We start from the raw sequence: 24,503 nt of genomic DNA on the forward strand, positions 1-24,503 counted from the left end.
TGAAGTCATTTGGGGTATGATCAGACAGAGAAACATTCAAAGCCCTCTTAAGGCTTTTCAGAGGGAATTCAGTTCACTGGTTTGCTACATACGATTGCTCAGAGTGCACACACCAAACAGAGGATCGCTTTCCCAACTGAAATACTTTGTCACCCTCTGCACAGCTTTTGTCTTCTAACCCCCTTGTTCTTTAAAACACTGTAATAATCTAACTGGAAATTAAACCTTTCTTCACAGTACACTTAGAGATTTTCAGCTCTATAATGAAGGCTTAATGAAATAAACACTCAACAACTCAGTCCTTATTTGTACTTTTACAGTCTGTTTTTCCTCCCAAAGTAATTATAAAAGATTTGCCCCATTTATTACAAACAATTCTTCAAAAAGCTAAGAGGAACAGAGGAAAGCTTTAGTTTATGGAGGTGATTTTGAAGGCAAAAGATGATTCAGATTGCACCCAGGAAATCCAAAAGAAGAAAATTTTTTTTTTGTATTTCCCTCTTACCACAGTCACTTCAAACCTCAGTAAGAAGGCAATTGAAGACCCATGACAACACCACAGCTGAGTTGGAGGATGGGCTATATAAGACAAGAGTACTCAAAATACTACTTAAGGAGGAAAATTCTTCATCAGTCAGGGAAGAAGTATACAATGTGATATAGCCAGTGCAGGCTAGGGAAAACAAGGTAGAACTACTAGAAATACTCACAAAGACATGATACTAAAAGCACTGTCAATGCTGCCCACATTCCACAAGTTTGGCCAGCTAAAACCTTGGCTGGCTAATAAAAATGAACATTGAATGCTTGGCTCCCCTCCCCACTGCCTTTTCCATTATAACCTTCAGTGCTTATAAACAGCTGAGACAAGGTCATCGTCTTCTTATTTATTGCACAGGTACAGAAAGTAACTACAGCATATAATACACACTACAATCTTCTAATTCTCAGCCTCACATTTTCAAACCTGTTTTTTGAAGAAGTGTCAGCCAAACTGGGTATTTGCCACAGATCCTGCAAGCAGGCCACATAGCTATGTGCTTCCTTTGCCCTCAAGTTACAGTTGATCAGCACTTGTATTTGGACAGGGGCTGGTAAAGGTAACCCACAAAAAGGCTGGAGCGAAAATCTTAAGGGTTTGTTTTCCCCACTGACCTTGCTAAGACACATTGATTTGATGTTGCATATCTTGTCTCAAGAGATTCCAGGATGGATGACAGCTCACATTAGGCAGTGAGGAATTAATTAATTATGCTAATATATTACTTGCTTATTCTCCACATAGGACAGGTCTTTGTTCTTGCCAGCTGCAAGGGAGCTGCTCTTCATGCAGGTGAGGCAAACTGGACCATTCAGCAGACGTGCTACAAACTTGTCTGCTAAGCAAAAACACACGAACAAAATCTCATTTATCCATAATAAGCACTTTAACTACACTGGTACGTCTTTGCCTTCTCTGCATACATAACTTACTGACACAACCCTTATTTCTTCTGGTTTCACCAAGATCTCATCAAGCATGACATATTTACACATGATCTTGAGTTTATTCAGTGAGCTTTTAATCATAAAAAAAAAAAATAAATGCTGCGTCTGTAAATGTGTCTGCATATTTTGATTTTTCAAAGGTCTTACCTACCTTTGAGAACTAATTCTACCCCTGCTACAACATGATCTTTGAAAAAACCCAGATGCTGTCTTTGGGAATGTCATCATGTCAGCTACTACAAAGGGTAAAACATATGTTCTGGGCTAATTTCTGCAGATTTTTCCCTCTAAATACATGCAGGAGAACCGGCCTACAGTAGAATTCTGAAACACAGCTATCTTCACCCTCTCCAAAGCCAAGAACCCAAAAGGGGATCCAGGGGTGGAGTTTCTGATCCAGCTGCCATCCTAACTTAATTCTGTTCTTCCATATGCTGAATTAAAGGAATACGGTCAATTGTTCTATAACTGAACAAGCAGCATAAAGATGATGATGCTAAAATGAAGTATGAAGGTGATAACAGGAAAGGATCTTCAAGGCCATGTGCTGCTCCAGCTTTTTTGGGTAAAAATTCTTGCTCATGTGAAAGAGGTTTCCTCCCCAAGTCAATGGCAGCAGATTATTCTTTTGCTGTGTTTTGAGCTTCACTTCCTAACATTCAGACACACTAGACAATCACGCCAAGCACACAGTAAAGTAAAAGCATTGCATTGTCCACCAGAGACATTGTTTATTCATGCTGAAAAAGAGCATCAGGCAGAAGAAAGTTGGTGCCCAGGTCCCTATACCCAGACTCACTTAAGTGGCTTTGATTCTCAGTTTCATGGTCAGGAAACCTTAGAGGGCCCAGGAACCCATTATAACCAACAGGAGTCAAAGCTTTTAGCTGTGGCCCAAAGCTTCAAACTGTAAATAAATAAATAGAAATAAGGAGACAAAGCATTGGAAAACTGATCGGGAAAGAGGTTATTCACAAATTCAGCTTGTTTCTATATTTACAGCAAACTTGGCATGGATTAGTTAGTGCTAGAATTTTCTTTCCTAGGGAATACCTGTTGTACTGCAAAACCTTGGTCAGAAGTGGTAGGATTATTTCATCCCTTCATACTATTCTCTAACTAATGATGTTACAAATAAAGGACTTCTTTTAAATTAAATACACCCTTATACTTGTATGACTTAAAAATATGCTGTCCACACTCAGCCACCCACTTGTATGACACATGACTGTATACCCTGGCAAATAAAATAATCTCTCCCTATCTCAAAATGAGAATACACATCTTCTGTGTTCTAAATCTAATCTTCTGTGCTCTAAATGCTATAGACAGTAAAATCACAATATTTGGGATATAGTTTTATCATGTGGTAGGTTTACCTTGCCAAATTCTTACTCAATCGACCTACAAAAGAACATAAAGCAGGCAGTCACTGTCTAGCCTGTTCAGGCAGAGAAACAAGAGGCCAGGGAGGACAGAGACAGTACTGAAGGAACTTGGAGCCACAGGAGCTGATTTTGCAGCTCTTGCTTTCAGAGGAAGTTTTTCCTTCAAAAGTGCTTCAATTAAGCTCTTGGAATGTGCACTGGAAGTGAAAGAGGAGTATATATGCCCCAGCCTGTACCTTAACTACAGTGATATTAGTTTAAGTTTTAACTCCTTGGGTTTTTGAACTTAGAAAATTAAGATATCTAAAGCATGAGCAGGAACCAAGTCACTGAGTCAGCCTTTCTGAAATCTTAATTGCAGGATTTGCTGTCATAGCAAAGACCTGTTCCAGAGACTCACTTCCTCCCTAAGCTCTCGTAGGTGCGTGCAACTACCTGATTCTTTCTACAGGCTGAGTTTAACCTTGTTCGGTTGCCACCCCTTTTCTTGCCACCCAGGGCTAGGGAGCTGATGAATGTGAAGTCAGCGGCATGCTCCTGGGATAAGATGAAGAGTGAATGAGTTTGTGGGAGGTACTGAACAAGCCCAGGGGCAGTGAGTAGAGAAAGGTAAGAAAGTTGCATTGGATGAAGAAACAGCATGTCAAGAAGGGTAGGATGAGACTGAAGAGCACATTGACCAAGGAAAAGGTCTGGAAAAACCCCAAGCCATGGCGTGTGTTGTTTTAATACAGACAGACAGTGGGAAGGAGGAAATCTAGGTTGATCTCCAATCAATCCATCCAGTCTAGACTCCTGGTATGAGCAGCGGCCAGCACGAGCTGCTCCATGTGAAGAAACAAGGAGCTCCACAGAGCTTAAGCCAAACATCGGCATTTTCCGATGCAGTCTCTACAAAGTGACACAGTTCTGGTGATTTCCATTGGAGCCTACATGTCTATGAGGATCCACATCATCACGCTTTTTCCAATGCTTTGTACTACACACAGAAAGTATCCCAAAGGTGACTTTCTGGACACGGAAAGTAGCCTATTTGTGTCCTTCCATGGACTGCAGTTAGAGATTTCCACTAAAAGGTCAAGACATAAAAAGTACAACAGGTACAATAGGTCATGCAGAGCACTGATGGACACAGAATATTCACACATGTGCTCGAGGGCTTCTGATGTCTTTTTTGAAAGGCACCCAGGATCCAGCCTGGATCCTGGATTCATCTTGAATTTCTCTGTACATTTTTTTTCACAAAGTCTGTCAGCAGCACTAATGCCAATGTTCGTTTAGGATGCCTGAAAACATTAATTATTAATCACAAATGAAAGAAAGTAGACATGGAAAAGGTACAGAGAGCTTAACCAGGATGATAAAAGATCTGGAGAAGTTTCTGTGAAAGGAATGACTAGACATGCTAACTCTTCATCCTGAGAAAGAAGGGAACGGGATAAATATTTACAAAAATGCACACAAGTGTGCAGGGAGAAGAAAAGCAGAAGAAACAAACAATCCTCTCTCCACAGAGTGCTACAGTGCATCGAACAGAACTCACTGGTGACTGGCTCCCGGTAAATAAATACAGCGATGATTCTTCCCACTGTACGGAATTACACTGTGCAGCAGGTGGTGCATGATGGAATTTTAAACAGGTTCCAAAGCAAACTCTGAATTTTCCTTTCATTGTTTTCCCCATGGATTCTCATCTGAGCCTTTTTGGGAAAAGCAATGTTTTTACCACATAAATAATAAGTAGCTCTAACGTGGATTAGAGGCTTTGTTTGCTATTTTAATATTGACTTCAATTGATTTTTTTTCTTGTCATTCATTTTTAAAGGCCATTAAGTGTGATGAAATGTCACATCCCCTCTCTGAGCATCACAATGTTTAACAACTTCTAATGAAAATACACTGTATGACATAGACTATTGCGCTGCAAATGAAAAGCATCTATTGATCACGCAGGCTCTTGCAAATGAACAGCTTTGTTGGTCTGATAAGTTTCTAACTGAAACACAACATTAATCCCAGACCTGTGCTCTTCCATATCCCTCTGCTGATGCAGCAAAACAGGCTCTGCAGACCACATCTTGCTACTTGCACAGAGCTGGTTCACTACATGAAGAAAGGGGGTGCCCATTTTCAACTTGTTCTGTGGAATCAACACGATCACCTCATGTTAAAAATCTAGAGGCAGCACTGAGGTGTCTACAGTGACACTGAGGTAATTATAAGGTGGGGGACATCACCAGGAAGATCAGCTAAGAAAAGTGCTCTGCAGTAGGAGTGCTGCAGAAGAGGAACAAAACATAAGCAACAAGGAAGACAAATGGCCCTTCTAGAAAGACCTGGTTATGTATCCAGAGCCACCAATTGCAAAGAGGTCTGATGAGATAGTGTGTGTAAATGTTTTATAGCTGAGAGGCTCAAAGCTCCAATGGTGTAAGCAAAGTCGTGTATGTTTTTTTTTTCATGTAGGGCAAGCAGTCTGAAACACATGTCCCACCAATGACCTCGATTCTGACCCAGAGGGACTGTCTCTGGTTGAAAAGATGATTCATTCACTCTGCTAGAAGGGCTGAATGAATAGGCAGTATTCAGACTTCAGAACACTTATCACTTGGGATTCCCTCAAAATTTAGGTCTGACATGACTGGGTCAGTAACCATGCACTTTTGTTCCTAGCTCCTTGAACAGAAATGTCTCCTTGCATTCTTCAGTGGTTCCCACAAATCAGGTCGATTTTTATGGCTTGCTAATTATTACTGCCAGACTTCTGCAGGGCTTCACAATGAAAAGCAGTGTATTTCTGAAAGCTCAGGGCATAAAACTTACAGAATAAATCACTGTCTATCAAGCAGCAACAAAACTCAGTTTGAATATACACACCTGGGTAGTGCTTAACTTTATTTGTTTAGGAATGGAAAGTTTTGTTCTGCTTTTGTTGATAGAGCATACTAAAAACTGCCAATAATGCAAAAGGAGCAAAACAAGTAACTGTCACAAATCGGACTTTGTCTAGGTGTGTCAAAATCTATCACACATACAAAGCTATCTGAAATGCCATTAAGGTTGCACAGTTACCTCAGGAGTTGAGCTGTGAAAGAAAAGAGGGTTGACTGCGTAATCCTAACGGGGTCTCCTTCTGTATATGTAGGCTACTGCCTAGTTCAAGAAACATATTTTATTCTTCCCATTCCCTCTGTCTAGATTATTCCAGTACCTACTGCACCTGGTGCCCAGCCATTGCCCCGTGGGCTTCAGTCCCTCACCCAGGGTCTGTCCATGTTTACTGTCCGGTCTGCAGCTTTCACCACTGCAGACTTTGCAAGTGTTACCCTTCCCACACCAATGTCCACTTCCAGGTCCTCTCCTGCAGGTTGCATCCCAAGCAGCAGTTTCCTCATTCCCGTTCCTTTATTAACTTCCAGCTTTCCTTCCTAGACTTCTCTCCCATTCAGCTCCTCTCTACAACCTACCTCTATTTCACTGCTTTCCCATCCTCACCTTTCCCCACACATCTTTTATCAAAACTGTCTCTTCTGCCCTTCACTCCCTGCTTCACAAGTTCTTGGCCATGTTTTCTAACTTTGGTTTCCTCTGATTTTTAAAGCACATGCTTTCTTCTCCTCTTCCAGAGACCATAAGCAAAGGAGAGGGAGCTAATTCTATCTGCTGTCCCCAGGCAGGTCCCGGCCATTGAAAGGGGCACACCATGCCAAGGCCTCCCCCTAATCTCTCAGCAAGCCAGTGCTGAGTAACAGGCAGCAAGATACTTGCCCCAGATCCAGTCTCAAAGGTGCAAAATGACCTGAATTTATGCAGCCTGAGCCCTGGCACAAAGTTTGTCCTGGATAGTGCCCAGGCTGTAGCACAAAGAGTCATATTGAGGTTCCTAACAGCCTGTGCAACGGACACCATGCAGAACAGCAGGACACCTTGTTCTGAAGCCCAGAGACCTCCTCACCTCCAAAAATGATCAGAAGCAATAAACCACCATTGCTTTCTCTGCATCTAGACTGGTACCATCTGAAACAAAAGACCATCCCCATCAAAACTGTGAGAATGCACCCATGAATAAACAGGCAGTAAATTCAGTAAAATACAAACTAACTGCACCTGTGCCAATGTGTCCCTCTTCAATTTCACTTCTCTTATCCCCTCTCCAGGCACACAAAAAGATGTGCCTCAGCATGCAGCCCGTGTCCAGCCTCACACTCATCTCTGAAACACCTCTACAGCCATGAAAATGCAGATGAAGACACAGGTTCAGGGATAGAGACTTCCTGATCAATTCACAGATTGTCATAGTTCTCTCCCACCCCACACCTGATGTCTGCACTTCATTAGGCTGATGTGGCATTTGGAGGCCTTTTTACAGGGTAGAATATCAAAGTATTTTCCACCATCACGGGGTACTCTACATACACATTGTCAAAACCAAAGAAATTATGAAAACCACTTTTTTTTTTTTTTGACAGAATACTTACATGTTATAAAAAGAATGACTTTGCTGCTGTTCTTTTAGCTGTTTCCAGTTTGAAACACTTTACATGCATGGGGCTGCAGCAGAAACTAGAATAATGAAATCCTAAAAGCTCCTTTTCCTGAAACACTGCTAGGATCAAACCCTACTGTGTGCATGCCAATTGGCAAAGATTTTCAGAGAGGATTTACTCTGGTGCTTTGTCAGTGTTCCTCTGTGAATATTAAAAATAGTCAGGAGATTTTTCTTGAAGCAAATTTTTGCAGTCCTCAAGACATTTCAATTTTCTTCAAATTTCCAATCAGTTTAGAGGGCTTTACTTGTGAAGTGCATATTGTCAACATCAGATTAATAAAGACTACAATATCCAGTTCATTGTATCTGACATAAAGCCCATGATCAGTGAAAAAAATTTACCGTTTAAAAAATAGAGTTGATGTTTCAGACATCAACCATTCAAATGATATGCTGCTTTGAAGAATGCAGTGCACTTCACTTCATTGTACAGCTTTCCAAGGACCATTGCTCATAACCACCTGCAGCTTCTGAAATGCAGGTGGTATTCTTCCCTTAGCCAGAGCAAGGAACTACTAAGGCATGCTTTTAAATAGACGGTTTCTATCAATACTAAATGAACACAAAGGTGATAGGAAGTTACTGTATAATCAGTTCTCTCTGCATAGTTAATATTTCATTGCTCTCTTTGTTCCCTAGCATGAAACTCAACATGGCTCTATTTTCTTTGGCTCTTGACCTTTTACTGCTTTCTCTACTGATTTACCTGTTCAAAACCCCAGGAGGCTCTAATGTGAAAGATTTCCAAAGACAACAGGAAGATTTATGAACACTGTCCAAAGCTCTCCTTATCATACCAGAACAATCTCCTGCAGCCAGAAAGGTACAGAAAGAGCTCACATTAGGGATGATCAGTGCAGCATTCAGAGCTGGAAACACCCAGTACATTTTCTCATTGTAAATCAAGTTTTTTTCTCAGCAGCTAAGAGTGAGCTGTATCTTAAATTTTCCAACACCCCCCACAGGATTACTGACCTGCATTACCTTGGTCACTGACTATTTACAGGACTGCAAATACACGGCACTATAAAATTATTGGATGCAATACAGCATCAAACACAACTGAACACATTTACATCACACGTGGCGAAGCACTAGACACAACCGACTTCCATGAGTTAGCATGTTTTAGTCATGTATTCAAGATCATTTATTAACAGATGAGGCATTCAAATCAGATCCTTCATGATTTCATTTTAACCCCTTCTTGTTGTTTTTCTCTGCATTTCTTCCTATATGCAGAAATACATGATAACTCCACACAGAATTCCACAGTTTCTCAAGCATTTACATGTGTGCTTTGATGGGGGCTCATGCTTGCAATAATGAATCAAAACATCAGTCAATAAAACTGCCTCCCCCAGAAATTACAAACACGGCATAACTGTGATGCTGGAATACATCTAAATGAAATAACAACGTAAGGAGTACATTACACATTACTTTAACTGCACCCTCTTTACAGAAAGGGCAACAATAGAACCCGGTAAAAAGATGATGAATGTTTTCTGCATTTAGCAACACCTGCTTCCATTTTACTTCCATTGTCATCTCTGCACCAGAAACCCTGAAATAACCAGCATCACTGCAGTTGTAATGACTTGAACACCCACCTCAAGCACATACAGAAAAAAGCCTAATTTTGTAGGCTTTGATGCTTTTAAATTATGTTTGTTACCATGAGAACTTGATTAAAATGCCACCCACAAGCTTGCAGAAAGGGGGTAAAAACAACAACAAAACAAAACAAAAACCAAAAATCTACTTTTAATCAGTGGTAGTACACTTGCTGCATTGCAGCATTCTCACAAGCTCCCCAGCCCTCTGCAGTAAGAGGCAGCAGAGATACCCAGAGAGATATATTTTGCTGAATACTTTATTCTGGAAAAAGTTTACCTGACAGTTTGGTTGTTGTCCAGTACTTTCATACAATATTCCATTCAAGGAAGATAAAGCACACATACATGTTCTGCACCATGATACAAGGTTTGATTTGAAAACCAGACGATTACATGTATCTTAAATGTGAGGGCAACTCTGACAGCTACCCAGGACAAAAAGGCTTTTTGTTGATATATGAGATAAATCAAAGCTATGAAACACTCTGCTTTCCCCTTCATCTTACCAATTTGTTAGCTTTATAAATTTATGCTGATTTTTATATATATATATATACTTCTAGAAACTCAAGTGATAGCACTGTATCTTCTAGGGTTCTTGGTTTTTTTGTTTTCTTTTTTTTTTTAATTTACAGTCTTATGTTCGGATTAATGGACATGGACGCTGCATTCCTGACTAGTCTGACTAGAAGCCAGAGTTTGCACCCCAAGACTTCAGCCAAGTCAAATCAGACAATTAGACCGTGGCCGAAACAAAAGCCAGTAATAAATCACACCAAGCAGCTTGGCCAGCAGTGTATGTGTTAAAAGCCACAACTGATGCAGATGGTAGGAATGGCCTGCAGGCAGTGGTGGGCAAGAATGGGGAAAGAGTTTCACACCTCTGATCAGAACAACTTACTAGCCACTTACTCAAAAGGAGTCATATCACAAAGCTCTCTCTTAAAATACATTTATACTCCTCCACAGCAGGGAAACGATTGCTATTGTAATTAAGAGACCAGCGAGACTGTATCTCATTGAAGGTGAGAACAGAATTAATTTCCCTGTGAAAGATCAATCACCCTCTCCACAACACTGTCCATACTGGAGCATCAGGCATCCTTCAGGCTTCAAAAGCAGCAGCTCCATGAGGAAAAATCTATCAGCCAGAGAGAGATGGCATGAACATGACCTATGCCAGAAACCCTGGATCCCACCTTCTCAAAAAGCAAATGTAAACTGAGTTGAAACAAGGGGGATAAAATAGACTTTTGATATAGCTTCAGTGGAGCAGGGAGGCTCTCCCAGTTCTTCACTTGCATCTTTACACAACATTAACAGTTGGTCTCTCCATTTCGAATGTTACGTGTAACGTGTGCACTTGCAGCTGCACTTTCACCTGTCATGAGTTAAGCATCACAGATGATAAAGAGTTCCACCAGAGGAGGGAACAAATCCATGCACCAGCAGCAGGGGATACCCTAAAAGATGGAGATGTCTTATCTGAATCACACAGGCTGCATGGGGAGATTATACCCCCTAGGCTGGGGGAGGCACAAACATCTTCCAGTGACACTAGAGGCTCTCAGCCATGCAAAAAAATATAAGCGTATTTGCTGGAACTTAGAACATGAGACGTGGAGAGTGTGATAACCCCCACTCAGCAAGATCCTAAAGGAGATTTTTTTAGATCACTGTCAGTCATATTTTGGGGAAGAATTCTAAGGAGCATCTATCACAGGTAATTTCATTGAGGTCAAGAGAACTACCTTGATTTATCCCACCTGCAAATCTGTACCCACTGACTGCCTGGAGCTTCCATGTCAACCCCTTCCTGCTCCTGCACACGTACAGAACTGACTCCCACCAACTTCCATGGGTTGTACACCACACAGGCAAAACATGAGCAAAGCTTGACCCTATATACTCAGAAGACCACGGGCATATCATACCAGAGGATGAGACATGGTGCAAAGAGGTACAAGAAGAGGGCTGAGCTGGTACACACAGAACAATCAGAATGACATCAGCCATGGCTGAGCTCTGTGCAACCTGCTTTCATGCAGATGACCCACAACACAGTGCCTGTGCCAGTTTAGGCCAGCAGGACCAGCTCAGACAACTGCTTGGCTCAATAGCATAATTCTCTACTGTTTTTCCTCCTTTCCTTCTCTCTTTCTTTCTGCTAATTGCAGTGACTCTGGGATCATGCCCCCATAGAGTTACAAATAGAAGAAGAATAATGCTTATGGTCATCCAAACCTCCCACTGACAAAAAACCACTGCGTTTAAGAAAAAGCTTGACTTACCCTTCATAGGCATGGATTTACCAGGAGATTAGTAACATTAGAAACTTTAAATAAAGAGATTTCCCTCTTATTATCTATAGACTGCTAAGACCATGATTGTCTCACCTCTTCTATGGATGATTGTTAATTTATTATATTCTGGTAATTTGTCTTCTTCCATTGGGCATTACCTGCATAGAATTTGCTAAAGTTCACTAAGGGCTGAAGAATTTCATGCACCAGTGGAAGTGCCTTCAAGATTATTTCACTCAAAAAGAGGTTTTCTTCCTTCTCCAATTGTGGTCTAATACAGATATTCCTACAATCACAAGGATCTTTAGAAAGGCAGAGCAGTTTTATGGTTGAGGCACTGAGATCCAAGATTAGAATTAGTCCAGGCTTCTGCTGGTCACCTGGCACTATTACTTGAACTTATGAATAAACAAGCCCATGCCTCAGTTCTCCCAGCTGTAAAACATGTATTACAATATTTACACAGTGTGTAACTTGCCTATTTATGCTGCAGACCTTTCAGGACAAGGGCTGTCTCTTCCACATGGGCAAAGATGCTCTGGCTCCCAACCAAACCCTTTGGATCCAGATTTCAGAAAGTTTTGTTCAAGAAAAGACATTTGTCAGACACAGCATCTGCCTGAAGGCAGCATGACAAACTTGAAGCCACAAAAAGGAGATTCAAAAGAAGGACTACAACACTGACCACTGACACCAGAGCCTGAGAGTTCTCCAGAGCACATGGGGGAAACAGAGGGATCTGGGGCACAAAAGCTACCCTGAGCTCTGGCTGTCAAACAGCTCCAGTCCCTGGGTGCCTCAAAGCTCAGCTCAGGACTCCGGTGCTGCTGAAAGGGACCTTGATTCCTTAAAACTCTCAATCATCAGTCAGGACTACCAAGAATAGCCAGAGTTTAAAATACGGATGCGAAATCTCTGATGAAGGTTGCAGCCTAAAAAATACATTAAGGAGTCCCTGCTGTTGGTATTATCATAAAAACAAACAAAAATGCAGATTCTTTTTTCCACACCATAGGGCTGCCGGCCTGACAACTGGGTTGTCTCTAAACAACTTCTTTCACAGATACTCCACAGCACTTCCCACATCTTTCCTCCAGGAATCTATATAAAGCTTGCTGCATTTCTTCTGATGGATGCTCATTTCTAAAAATACTTGTATAAAGAACTGTCTTTGGTAAGAATTAAAAACATGACACAATATAGTGCCAGAATTCATTTAAGAAAACATAAATCACAAGGTATGCATCAAGTCCCTGATACCAACCTGCCTCCATATATACACAACACATCCTTCAGATTTCTCCCTGATGTTAAACCAGTATTGTAAACTGCCTGCTTGATTCTGCTGGTCACCTTAGCTGAAGATATGTGAACACACAAGCAACGCACAAATTCCCTAATTCTCTTACACTATTTGCGCTCCTGTTTCCTGTCTCTGCCTGTCTGCTGTGTCTATCCACACTTGTAACTGTCAGTCACACTGACCAATTTCTACCATGCTTGACAGAAAATTCTAAGCTCTTACCTACCACCTTAGGAAATCCACAGATGGATAAGAGAAAGAGAGGATAAATGCCTCTATGAAGGAAAAAAAACAAAGAGAAGAACTCAGACTGTATTTCCCCTTTCTGGCAGTGTCCTGGTGGTCTACTCAGTAGATGTGGAGCTCACATGCAGCCACAGCACATACTCTCTCTGACTGAATGAACCATCTAAGCACAGACAGGTAAAGGATGAAACAGGTGCTGGTTAACCTACAGAGAGAGACAAGTCACTGCAGAGAGGACACAGAAAGTTGCTGAGAAAATGCAAAGTAAGTCAGGAGATCCCAAAGGTCCAAGGAGTAAATGGAGATCATTCAGTGAAGAATGAGAAAAAACAACGCAGGTAAGGCAAATTGGGTATGCAAGGAATAATCAAATGCTGGGAATCTGAGAGAACACTGTAGAGTGTGTGAATCTTCCACAGAGAGCCAAGAAGATGAGAAAACTAGCGGTACATGGTACCACAGGAAGGGAATACAGGGGCTGGAGAGTTGGGGTAGAGATTGTATGTAGAGTAGTGACAAACATCACAAGCTCTAAGTAGAGAGCCAACACTGGATGCCACCCCACACTGACAAATAATACCCATTATTTTAATTTAAAACCAGTTCAGTTGGCAATACCATTTCTAGCACTGAGCTGAACTCAAACCAAGAGAAAGTCCTGACTTCAGGAGAAACTCAAACCAAGAGAAAGTCCTGTACTTCAAAGTACAGATTGACTCTGGAAGGTCTAGATACATTTCAGACTGCAAGAGAAGGCACTTTCATGACTTTACCAAATCTTCCTCACTCAGGCCAGAAAGAAATAGGTTTTCTCACTTTTACTAGGTGGTTTCATTGATAGCTGGAAGCCAGTTATATAAACATTCAGAACCTAGGGGGAAAAAGGGGAAGCAGGGTGGTCCAATTCTGTTCTAAGGCCAGCATTTACATTAGTTTTAAAAGGAGCTGAACTATTTTGTCCATTTCTGTTACTTGATACAGTGAACAATATGCAGAAATAGAGCGCATTATTAACTAGACTTCTGCTGTATTAGGGAAAACAACATTTCCCAATGGAAAATATATGAAAACAGCAGACAAACAAGAGGTGAAGCTGACCTCCTGTATTTTACAACTCACTATACACTGGATTTTAAACTGAAACCCCCCCAAGTAAAATAGGATTTGATCCCTTGTAGGCTGGTTTTCTATCTACAACTTCCCAGCATGAATTATGGAGTCTCTAAGGTACTAATTACAGTGGCAAATGCAGTCTCACCAGTGTGTGCTTTCCGGCTGCTTACAGCTCCATGTTTCTGTGGAGACTTGACTGTAAGCTCCTTGGGGTCTGGAACAACTCTGCTGTCTGAGCATCCAACACAACAGTGATTTAATCAGACTTGGACACCTAGTTACTAATATTATGATAGCTACAGCAATGAATCATGTAGCATTAAGAGGAACACAGCAAAAGCTGTTGTACACAATATCTAGTTCCCAGGCATGCCACCATTAACCTTAGACTCAAAATCCTGTTGTGTCTAGTTCTGTTTTCAGCACAGAGTGGATGTTTTTATGATTTTTAGCAGCCAAACTGATGCAAGAGTAACTGTATAAAAAAGCAAAACATTTTTTCTAGCGTCAAAGAAGTTACAACTGAAATAAGAATACCAGGGAGCTGTTACTAAGACCACCCTGCAGGAAACCATAGAGATACAGGTATGGGCAACAATATGAATTAGTCATTGAGGCAGGACTCCTGATCAAAGTACCTTGCAATTTACCTCCGATACCCCACACAGACATGGCAAAAGGCAGAACAACCGGCAATTTTACAGTAACGTCCTGAAGTCTTCTGATGTAAAATTCAAGGATGATTTGGAAAACAACAAAGAGACAAGCCATGTGAGGATCTCACTTTTCACATCAAGACCTCACTTGAACATTCGGCTTTAATCACATGGTGTATTATACCCCCCTCCCTGTATAATTATTCCAGCTGTCCAAAATGTCATGGCTAGAGACTGGACTGAATAATAACTTCCTGCTTCAGAAGGGACCAAAGTCTCAGAGGGATTAAAAATAAGAGAAAAAAAATGACTCATCTTAAGGATGACAGTGACAGTATTTTTTGGTCATGATTATGAAAGTTTTCTTTTATCAACTATGCTGTAAAAAACATTAGGATTCAAACATCTGTTTGTCTCGTAAGTGTCATTCCTCAAAACAAACGACAAACGAATCTATGCCTCTCAAACTTCTCTCATGAAGAATGCTCACAGCACTCCCATTATTCCCACTACCTCTTTCAAAAGCATGTTTACTATCACAACTGCTTAACTACACTTAAATAAGGCTTAACTCTGAGTGTCAGGTTCCCTAGCACTGAATTTACAAGCTGTATTACTTAGGCACTCATGACTTGCATTACAAAGCCATTTACAGGTATTAAGTGGGGATGGGATAATTTTCCCCCCAACCACTTTGCAGGCAGCACTGACTTCCAGCCCCCACTCAGTGAGAGACACAAGCACATCCCTGTGTGCTGTATCCTTGTCCTGACACCAGCCAGAACCAGATGCTCCACAGGAAAGTTCAGGAGAACATGGCAGGAGGACTAAGGTGTTTTTCGATAACAGCAGAGTTTGCTGTGAAGATGAACAGGGGACATGTGGTCCGTCAGACCACTTGTGGAGACAGGCGATACAAGGCCTTTCTGAGCAGGCCCCTAGACCAGTCACACCTGACAGCGCAGACATCAGAACAACACAGAGCTGACCTGCAGTTCCTGTGAAAGAAGGGCTGACGTGCACCACTTGGCACGGACTTTTGAAAACTGAAACTGTCATTTTTACAAGTGTGAGCAGTTCCTTTTTCCTATAGCTGTAAAGCTATAATCCTTAGCAAGATGATTAGTTTTCAAAAGGATGTTCACAGCAAAAATTCAACTGCCTTTAGGAGAGATGAGCTTCTATTCCATGGTGTTGAATTTTCCTTCCCTCCACATTATCCAGGGGACAAAACTCACAGTTGTGAGAATTCAGTGTTAGCACACTGAACTGGTTCCTGAGCTACAGGTGGGATTATGTTAATCTGACTGCTGGAGATGCAGAAACAAGCGCAGTGTCCACGAAACCAAAATGCAGCTCAACAACTCACCTTCACTTGCTTAATTTTGCCCCTCTGCAAAGTCACGTAAGTACTGCACAGAAATGGAAAAGTTCTGTATTGGGGTTGGCTGCTGATCCTGACAAAGGCATCAAGCATAAGATGCAACACACAGGACACTCCTGTTTTTCTTCCTTACCAATCTCTTCCTTGAAATTAAACTCTGTGCCTCATCACAACAGAGAGGAAAGGAAGGATGACATTTTCTTCTTCCTCTCCCCTCCTGGTCTCTCTGGCCTACCTCTTGCATCCAAAGAGTTAGGAAGAGGCTTACTGAAAAGCAGCAGCAAGTCAGGTAACCTCTGTCTGTCAGTTTCTGCCTGAATTGCTTTGCTTCTTGGCTGTAAACAAGTTTTAAACATCTACTAGTGACTCAGTCTGCTACATAGGAATATTACTAACACCACCACTGTCATCATGATAATTTGATAGTGACAGAGGACATTCTGTTTCCTTCCCACTGCTTAACAATCACATCTGAATCCTTTCAAAATGTAGCAAATCCTACCTTTGATAGTTCACAAATACAAGTAACAGAATGTTCAAAACAGCTTGTGTTCAAAACAGGTGTTTTCAAATGAATGAAGGTGCAGATAATGGCTATTAAGACAATCAGAAGAAAGGAGGAAAGCTGATTACAAAATTCATGACAGCCCTCCTTTTGAAGGAGGAAAGAGGTAGATGGATGCTAAGTGATAAACACAAAGGAGGGAATGGCTAGTTTGGTACAAGGACCTTTTGTAAGTTTTACCTGGAAGCTAAAAGTTTCTTGCAAGTCAGACTGTAGGACAGCCTACTCATTGGTAGGAGCCTATTTTTAAGAGGAAAGGTGATGAAGGAGGAATGACTGTGACAGTAAGTGTGCCAAGAGCCTCCTTCAGCCCCATGTCAGAACCACCCAGGTAGGGATGCCTCATTGCAGCCCTCCCAATGCCAAGAAGGAGGCACTCAAGCCAACTGCATGGGAAAAGAGAAGACAATGCCAATAATACCACTAAGCTCTGCCTTGCACTCTCCCCACTTGCAAACTTTCCATAGTGCTATGAGAATCACTGCAGAAAAAAACCAATCGAAAGTAAGCAAAATGAAAAAAGAACATCTACAGAAATTTTGACTCTTCAGAAATCAAGCCAACATTTCGTCTGCAGCTACTACAAGAAACCCTTCTAGTGAGTATCAATTCATATCCCTTTTCTAAAAACTGTTCTAATCATTCCTCACTGACATCTTCCTGTATAATGTTAACTTTCAGTCATTGATGAGGGAAATTTCTAACCCTAAAATACAAGCTGTGGTGTACTTATGCTCTGTACAAAATTCATCTAAGATGAGCCTGTATCCAAAGAGGTTCCAGCCTAATCGAACAATATATCAATACACAAATGTTCTCCCTGAGTACACGGCATGCTCACCTTGACCTCCTACTGCCCTCAAGGCTCTGTTTCAGATGGCTGCTGCCAAGCTGCAACCCCATCTACATGCCTCTCCTCCTGAGCATTAGTAGGTTCACAGTAGAAAAAGAAGTTCAAACAATGCTTATACTCAAAAGGCTACTCAAAATTACCTGTAATCTCAATGTGACAGCCTTTGGAGGGTGTTAAGAGCTCCCCTCTCCTGCTTAGAAACAGCCCCAGATGAGCAAATGGTCCTGGTACCTTTCTGTTTTGAGGTCCTTTAAGAAAGACAGCTCACACAGAGAAAAGCTCGTGTCAGGAGATGCTGAGTTTGTTCACAGTGCACAGGGAATCACAGGGCCCAGTGACCAGCATGAAGAGTCACTGCAGCTGCCCCAGAAGCATCAGAAGCAAAACCACAGTATCAGAGAATGCTGCAACTCTTCCAAAGCTAAATCGTCAGCTTCAAATGCTGCAAACAGGCTGTACTGACATCCCAGCTCAGAGAACATGACCTTTATCACCCATTCCTGAGGCCCTCTGTGCCACCTTCCTGGTTCTGTTACTCCTCCTCCCCATCCAGCAGTCCAGCCTTAGGGGATGCTCTTACACAAGTGGCAACATACCTCCTTTTCCTGAGCCCCCACCTCCTTTATCACAACATTCCTTGTCACACACCTCTGGTACATTATTTCCACTGCTAGTTCTCACTGTTACTTTTAGTCACCCAGAGACAAAGGACAGGAGAGACAGTAATGCTCACAAGATCTTATACCTGTATTTTATCTCCTAATCACTGATGTAGCAATCCTGCAAAGAAAACGCTAGTGCTGATGTATGACTGTTTCTCTCTCTTTTCATTTCAGACTTGCCAACTTCTTAAACTGTCTGTGGCATCTCAGCAGCATCAAGAGGCTATTGAGCACTCCATGGATATACTCTTTATTTCAAGAGCAGTAATTTAGGTCTGTCAGTTAAGGGTGGGATCTGCAAAGACAATTTAATCTTTGCACAGCAGACAACTGAGAACTTACTTTATCGCTAGTGGAATATTATCAATAGTGAAACGGCAACTGCAATAAAACTGCCTGTTACTTTAAGTCTTACAGGCTAATTTAATTCTTCATTTAGTACTCGCACTGCTGCAAGGGTATTCTGAGGCCATGGGAAAATTCCTGAAGCATGCAGGATCACTGCTTATGGTGCCCCTCCTGCCTGGCAGGAGCTTGCAGGGTGCTGGACATGCTGGCTGCCTCCGGGAGCAAATGGGAGCCTGATGGGAGCAAAGGCCAGGGCTGTGGCACCCCTGCCCTTCCACAGTCTGAGGCCCAGAAAGGCGAATGGCTCCTTCCCAAACCACTGGGCTGCCTGTGCCATGCTTTCCAAGAGGAGGAGTAGCACTGAAATTCTGTGAAACAACAAGAGGCAGCTTAACCCTCAGGCACACCATATGTCTCAGAGACAGGAGAGGCTGGCACATACACACTTTATGTGCCTCCACAGCTCATGTCTGGCCTGTGCTGCCATGGCTTGTGAGACAGAAAAGCTCACATATGGAAAGTCAACTGCCTTGTACTTGTGTGTCTGCTTTTTACAGCCTACAAATGCAGAGAGACAAATCTGATTCTCTATTTCAATTTCCTTCAAATTCATAAATCCAGGAGACACTGCACACAGAAGTAAACTAGGGGATGGTTGGGAAATGAATAGATTTATGGGTTTATAATAGCTCAAGTCCAAAACCAGCCTTGTACCCAATACAAACACACACAAGTGCATTATATGCATGTCCATACAAATCTGAGACCATACACTATTACCTTTTTTCATCCAGTAGTATCAGCTTGCCTTCCTTTAAACCTGTGCTTGATCCTTCCATTTTTTTATTGTTAAGTATCCTGGCAGCCTCAGAAGCATTGCACTGACTGCCAGGATATTCTAAGAGAATATGGGAGATTGACTTTGATCACTGTTCAAGCATGATCTCACAAAAGAAATGTGTCCTAAACGGCCATAATCCAGCACCTTCCTTTTTATTAGTGACAAGGCAGAGTAGGTACTTTTACTAGCTGAATAAAACTTCCATGCTCATGTATATGCTCATGCTACTCTTCAAAGGATGCAGAGTCTGAACCTCCTCCAGCCTGTTGGGCTGAGAGGACACCCAGGGAAGGGGACCACCATCCTGTTATGCCTTACATGAGCTTCTACAGGCATCTCCTGCACAGGCATCTGTGCTCACTGAAACCCTTGTTTTGCTTGTGTTGCAAGGCCAGAGCAAACACACCACTTCCCCCCAAAATAATGGCAGCATTTCCCCCTGCTCTGCTCAAGTTATACCTGCAGAAGCTTAGGTACTTTGCCACCTTGCTCACACTGCATTTCTTCCTTACGCTTCAGATGTAGTTTTTCAATCAAACTCTGTTCCCATTTGCTGGAGTTCAGTATTCTGTCTTTAGCATTTTAAACTCATGCTTGTGAGAACAGCAACTATGTTTGCTTGAAAATCAAACTGAAATGAATACATGTGCATACAGATATACTGACAAAACATGTATCTGCTCATCTACATGACAGAGGCACCACAGGTTCTCTCTAACACTTTTTATTCTTCTGGGACAGGAGTCTCCTGAATGTTTTCTCTTTCCCAAAGAGGAGAAAAAGTGTATTTCTTTGATCCAACCCAATCATTTTTGTTTCTGGAGACCTGGAAGCATTGTACCTGCCAAATCATTCTCATCTTTTCTGTGGTACGACTCAGTGCAGCGGCAGGACATGACAAACCAGAGCAGCATGCAGGAGCACTGCCACCTCTCTCAGATGCTCTGCCTTTTTATCACCACCATCTCAGGCCCTTTCCACCCAGGGCTGTAAGCAGGTTCTTGCTAAGCCAAAAACAAGACAGCTGCTTTGACAATGGATACTGTGGCTCCCATCAGATGCAGGAGGCTTTTCAAAAAAAAAACCACTTAAAATACTCCTATTTTTTAAAAATAGGGGTATTGCAAAACCAGGAAGTAGCCCCAGAAAAATTAAGTTTTCCAGGAGCTACAGAAGTTTCGTCAAGTCTTCTTAGTTTGTTGAAGCAGCCTCCTTGTTAAACCATGCTAATGAGTTAAAAGGTCATACCTGAGTAAGCAGGTGATAGGATGCTGTGTCTGGTTGTTGAACAAGGGAAACGCTCTGTTCCTATAAAGAAATAGAAAAATATGTTCACTATTTAGTCTCTATGCAGCAAATTTAGCATAAACTCAACACTGTAAGGACTATAAAATGTCCTTACATCTTATGTGTACACTTCTGTCCGAGCCTTTTTCTCTCAGCTTTATTTCCCAAGTCCCATTAATTCAGATTCCCTGCTATGCCCAGTCTGCTTTGGGACCACCAAGGAGCTGCTTATTCCCTAGGCCAGCCCTGAAAAAAGCTGGCACTGGCTCCAAAAACCTGTCCATCAGGGAAGCAGGGAAGGCAGATGGAGCACAGCACAATTCCAGCCAGACTCCGTCCACTGGGAGACCCGTCAGAGCTGCTATATGCAGAGTCTCTACTGCAGGGAAATCCCAAGCAGGAACGAGGAAAGTGGTTGCTAAGATACACAGAAAGTAATGGAAGAAGAGCAAGAGTCCCTCACTGACTTCCCATATGACACTTAAAAACAGCTCAAGATACCAAGGCAGGGAACTACTACAATTTCTGCTTTAAATTGTTTTTCTTGCCTAAGTTGTACCAGAGGGTCTTAAGTTTACCTGGGATAAGTAGCAAAGGTTACCACAGATATTACTGCCCTTTTTGTAACCCTCTTTAATCGTAGAGAAATGCCTGGGCAGTAAATGTAGTTAGTTTGCTGAAATAGCTTCCGCATGCCTCACCATACATCCTCTCTCCTTTCTCTAAGTCTTTGACCAGAGCACACTGGGGAAAACATTACAGGTGCAAGCAGCAGACAGACACCCAAGTGGCTTCAATCTGGGCAAAAGGGGTCTCTTGCCACAGGTCCTTGAGTATCCCCCAAGTATTATGGGGCCAGCTAGTACTATCATCTATATTTAAGGCTGCAGCTTCACATGGCCAAGACACTTGTAACTTTTCTGACTATAGTTGTTCAGAAATTAATGCCCTGTATAGGGTATCTGACTCAAGTTAATGCTTTTGTTTGGGAGTTCACTGTTTTAAAGCTTCAGCAAGAACAAGGCAGGCATTCCCAGGAACTAGAGACGTAACTAAACCAAATTAAAAAGAAGGATAATATTAAGGTAATGAAAAAAAGTAAGATGTAAATATGAAATCAGAGAGAATCGTAATGCATACTCACAAAGGCAACTAACCTTAAGCTAGAGAGCAGTTCAGGTTTTTTTATTTCCTGGACTGTCATCCTCTCTCACTTAGTCACCTTGTCTGTACCAGATCACTGGCATGGGATTGTGCTAACTACAGCTTTCCACCAGTTTGCCCAGTTAACATCCAACAAGAATAGAAAGATTTCACTGCCCTGAAGGGAAAAGGTTTCAGATGGTTCTGACAGCAAATAAATGAAAAGTAACTATTCCACCTTACTGCAGAGGCTGTCAGCAGATTGCACCATTCCCTTAATAATAATAATAAATAATTAGTTACAGTAAATGACATATGTGGAAATGAGGCTCCAGCCAGCACCAACTCTACCAACCCACAGGACAAAGATGAATGTTAAAATAAGCTAATTAAATTTTCTCTGGCTCAGCAGGAAGATCAATGTTCTCAACAGCCAAAGGTTCAGCATGCAGCATCCCAACTACCCTCTGATGTGTCACCACTGCAACATAAGGCCACATAGTCAGAACCAGAGGAGGTGGAACACCCCTCTTGCGAGGGGCAAGTGCACGAGAGAGAGGCATTCAATAGGGACATTAATAGAAGGATGGAGACACCTACTACTTGTATGGCACTTTTACCAAAAACAAACTTGGCTTTGCACTTTTCTTATTTATCCTACCACCATTAAACAAGTGTCCCAGTAGTCTGAACTGAAACCTTGATCAGCTCTCTGCTAAAGGTCCACTGCAATAAATGTATGTTTAAGCCACCAGCAGAATACCAAAAATACCAGACAATCAAAATACAGATGCCAGAAGTGGGCAGCGTTTTTGCTGTCCCACAAATTTGCTGGAGACAGGCTGTTACCAGCATTTCCACCTCTTGCTGACAGGGAAGAAAATGAGATGATTCAAAGGTTCTTCCGCTAGAGAATAGAAGAGACACCCACCCACACCAAGATGCCCACAGCTTCACATTCAGGGCGCTTAAACAAAAAGCATTTAAGTGCCTGGTCAGAATGTGGCACCACATATATTAATGGGGTTTTCCACTTCCTGTAAGTGTCTTCTAATAGTCACAGTGCAGAATGTGTTAGGAAGGGTTTCTTTATGTTTGTATTTCTCCCAAACCCCCTTGCTTGAGAGAGAAATCCAGAAGAAACTGTCCCAATAAGGAAGTACTCGAAACTGGCAGTGTCTTTAGAAAAGCTTTGTGCTCTGATGAAGGGACGTGCTGGCTTGTTGACGCCCCAGAGCCAGGACAGCAGGGGACGGCACTTTGGCTGCTCCAAGCGACACCTTCCACAAGTGAAAGGGCACAAAACAGACAAGCGGTTTTTTCACTCCTAATGGGAAGCTGTGATTAATACTGTCAATCTTGGATATGGAAACCTATGTCAGGATATGCAAGCTTATCACAATGAAGAAAACTTGAAGTCTTGTCCACAAATGCAGCCTGGTAAGCGCATTCAGCACACTTTCTTTCACTGAAGTACATCAGACAGATTCTCTGTTGATGCAAACTAACAAAGGGCTGGACAGCTCTAGGGTGGATGCACTGTGACCTAGCATCAAACAGTCAAGGAAACCTGTTCATTCTGGCTCTGCCATTTGCCTGTGGATTGAGCATACTACTTCCTCTGCTGTATCCATTAGGGATTGCCTTTCCTTCTTTTTGGTAAACACCTTGACTTCTACCTACAAAAACTGATAGCAAAAACCCAGTGTGCATATACATACACATGCACAACAGAGAACTGAGGTTCTATTTTATGCACAAGGTATTTGTATCTGTTCTTCAGTAATGCGCACTTACTCCTACTTCTCCTCTTATAGAACTCTCAAAACCAAGAGGATTGATAAGTTCATACATTGTACTAATTTAAAAAAATATATCTGTCTTTTTCAGGATCTTCTTTACTCTCTCATTTGAGGGTTTGTGTGTGTTCAAACACTTCTGTATGACCTAACCAACAACACACCTGTTCTGAAGAGTCATCTGTAATGAAAATTGTAAGGACTAAGTGCATTCTTTTCTGAAGCTGTTCCACTTGTTCTCCTGAGAAAGGAGCTGTGCTGTTATCCTGAGGGGTCAGCCCATCCACGTGAGGCCCTGACTCTGCCTTGCAGACATCTATTTGCTTCACCAAGCTGCTTGCAGAAATGCACATTTAAGGTTACAAACTCTTCAGTCTGGGAGCTTGCCTTTTGCTATATATACCTCAAGAGCAACATACATGCTATGATAAAAGCCTAAATTGCCACAAATTACTTTTCAGCATTTAGTGCTTTGCCCAACAATGCTGCAAATGGATCCAATCCATTAACACCAAGCCTTTCCCCATAGCTTCTTTCTTTTACACTACGCTCTCCTCCTCCGTACTTTTCATGTACCCCATGCTTTCCCCTTGGCAGCAGAGGCTTAAAATAACAGACATTTTTCAAAGGGATCCAGAAAACATATTCTGGTTATCTGCAGGGCACAATTCACTACACATTTATTATTATTCAATTTCCAAACTGCTAGGGAATGAAGGTCAACTATATCGGAACTTCAGCTAGGGTTGATGCAGAGAGCAAATGTCTTTAAACCACTGCAGCTAAAGGAGGCAAACCAGAGGCCAGGTTGTGGTGCTGTAAATTACTGACCATCAGCAGAAGTCAGCAGCTTACCACGGCTGCAGATGTGGCCCTGAAATTCAGAAAGGACTGCAGTAGATGCTGCCTCAACTTGGGAATCAAGACTCCAGAGCCACACTGACTGAGGAAAAACC

At 42.1% G+C, this 24,503-nt stretch overlaps 1 protein-coding gene across 47 annotated transcripts in view; it reads right to left on the bottom strand.

The window, feature by feature from the left end:
- The window catches only part of MAP2 (microtubule associated protein 2), a 241,516-nt gene that overhangs the window by 79,069 nt on the left and 137,944 nt on the right, over positions 1-24,503 (bottom strand). For 43 of the 47 annotated variants that reach the window (XM_039555203.1, XM_039555202.1, XM_039555200.1 and 40 more), the window contains one exon: positions 20,567-20,626. The exons of the other annotated variants lie outside the window; for them this stretch is intronic. Coding sequence is in view for 15 of the 43 variants with exons in the window: in XM_019286267.3 (XP_019141812.3) it covers positions 20,567-20,626 (60 nt within the window). In the remaining 28 variants the exon portion in view is untranslated. The remainder of the gene's footprint in view (positions 1-20,566; positions 20,627-24,503) is intronic. 47 annotated transcript variants of the gene reach the window in all.

This window comes from Corvus cornix, chromosome 7 (assembly GCF_000738735.6).
Source record: "Corvus cornix cornix isolate S_Up_H32 chromosome 7, ASM73873v5, whole genome shotgun sequence".
NCBI lineage: Eukaryota > Metazoa > Chordata > Aves > Passeriformes > Corvidae > Corvus > Corvus cornix.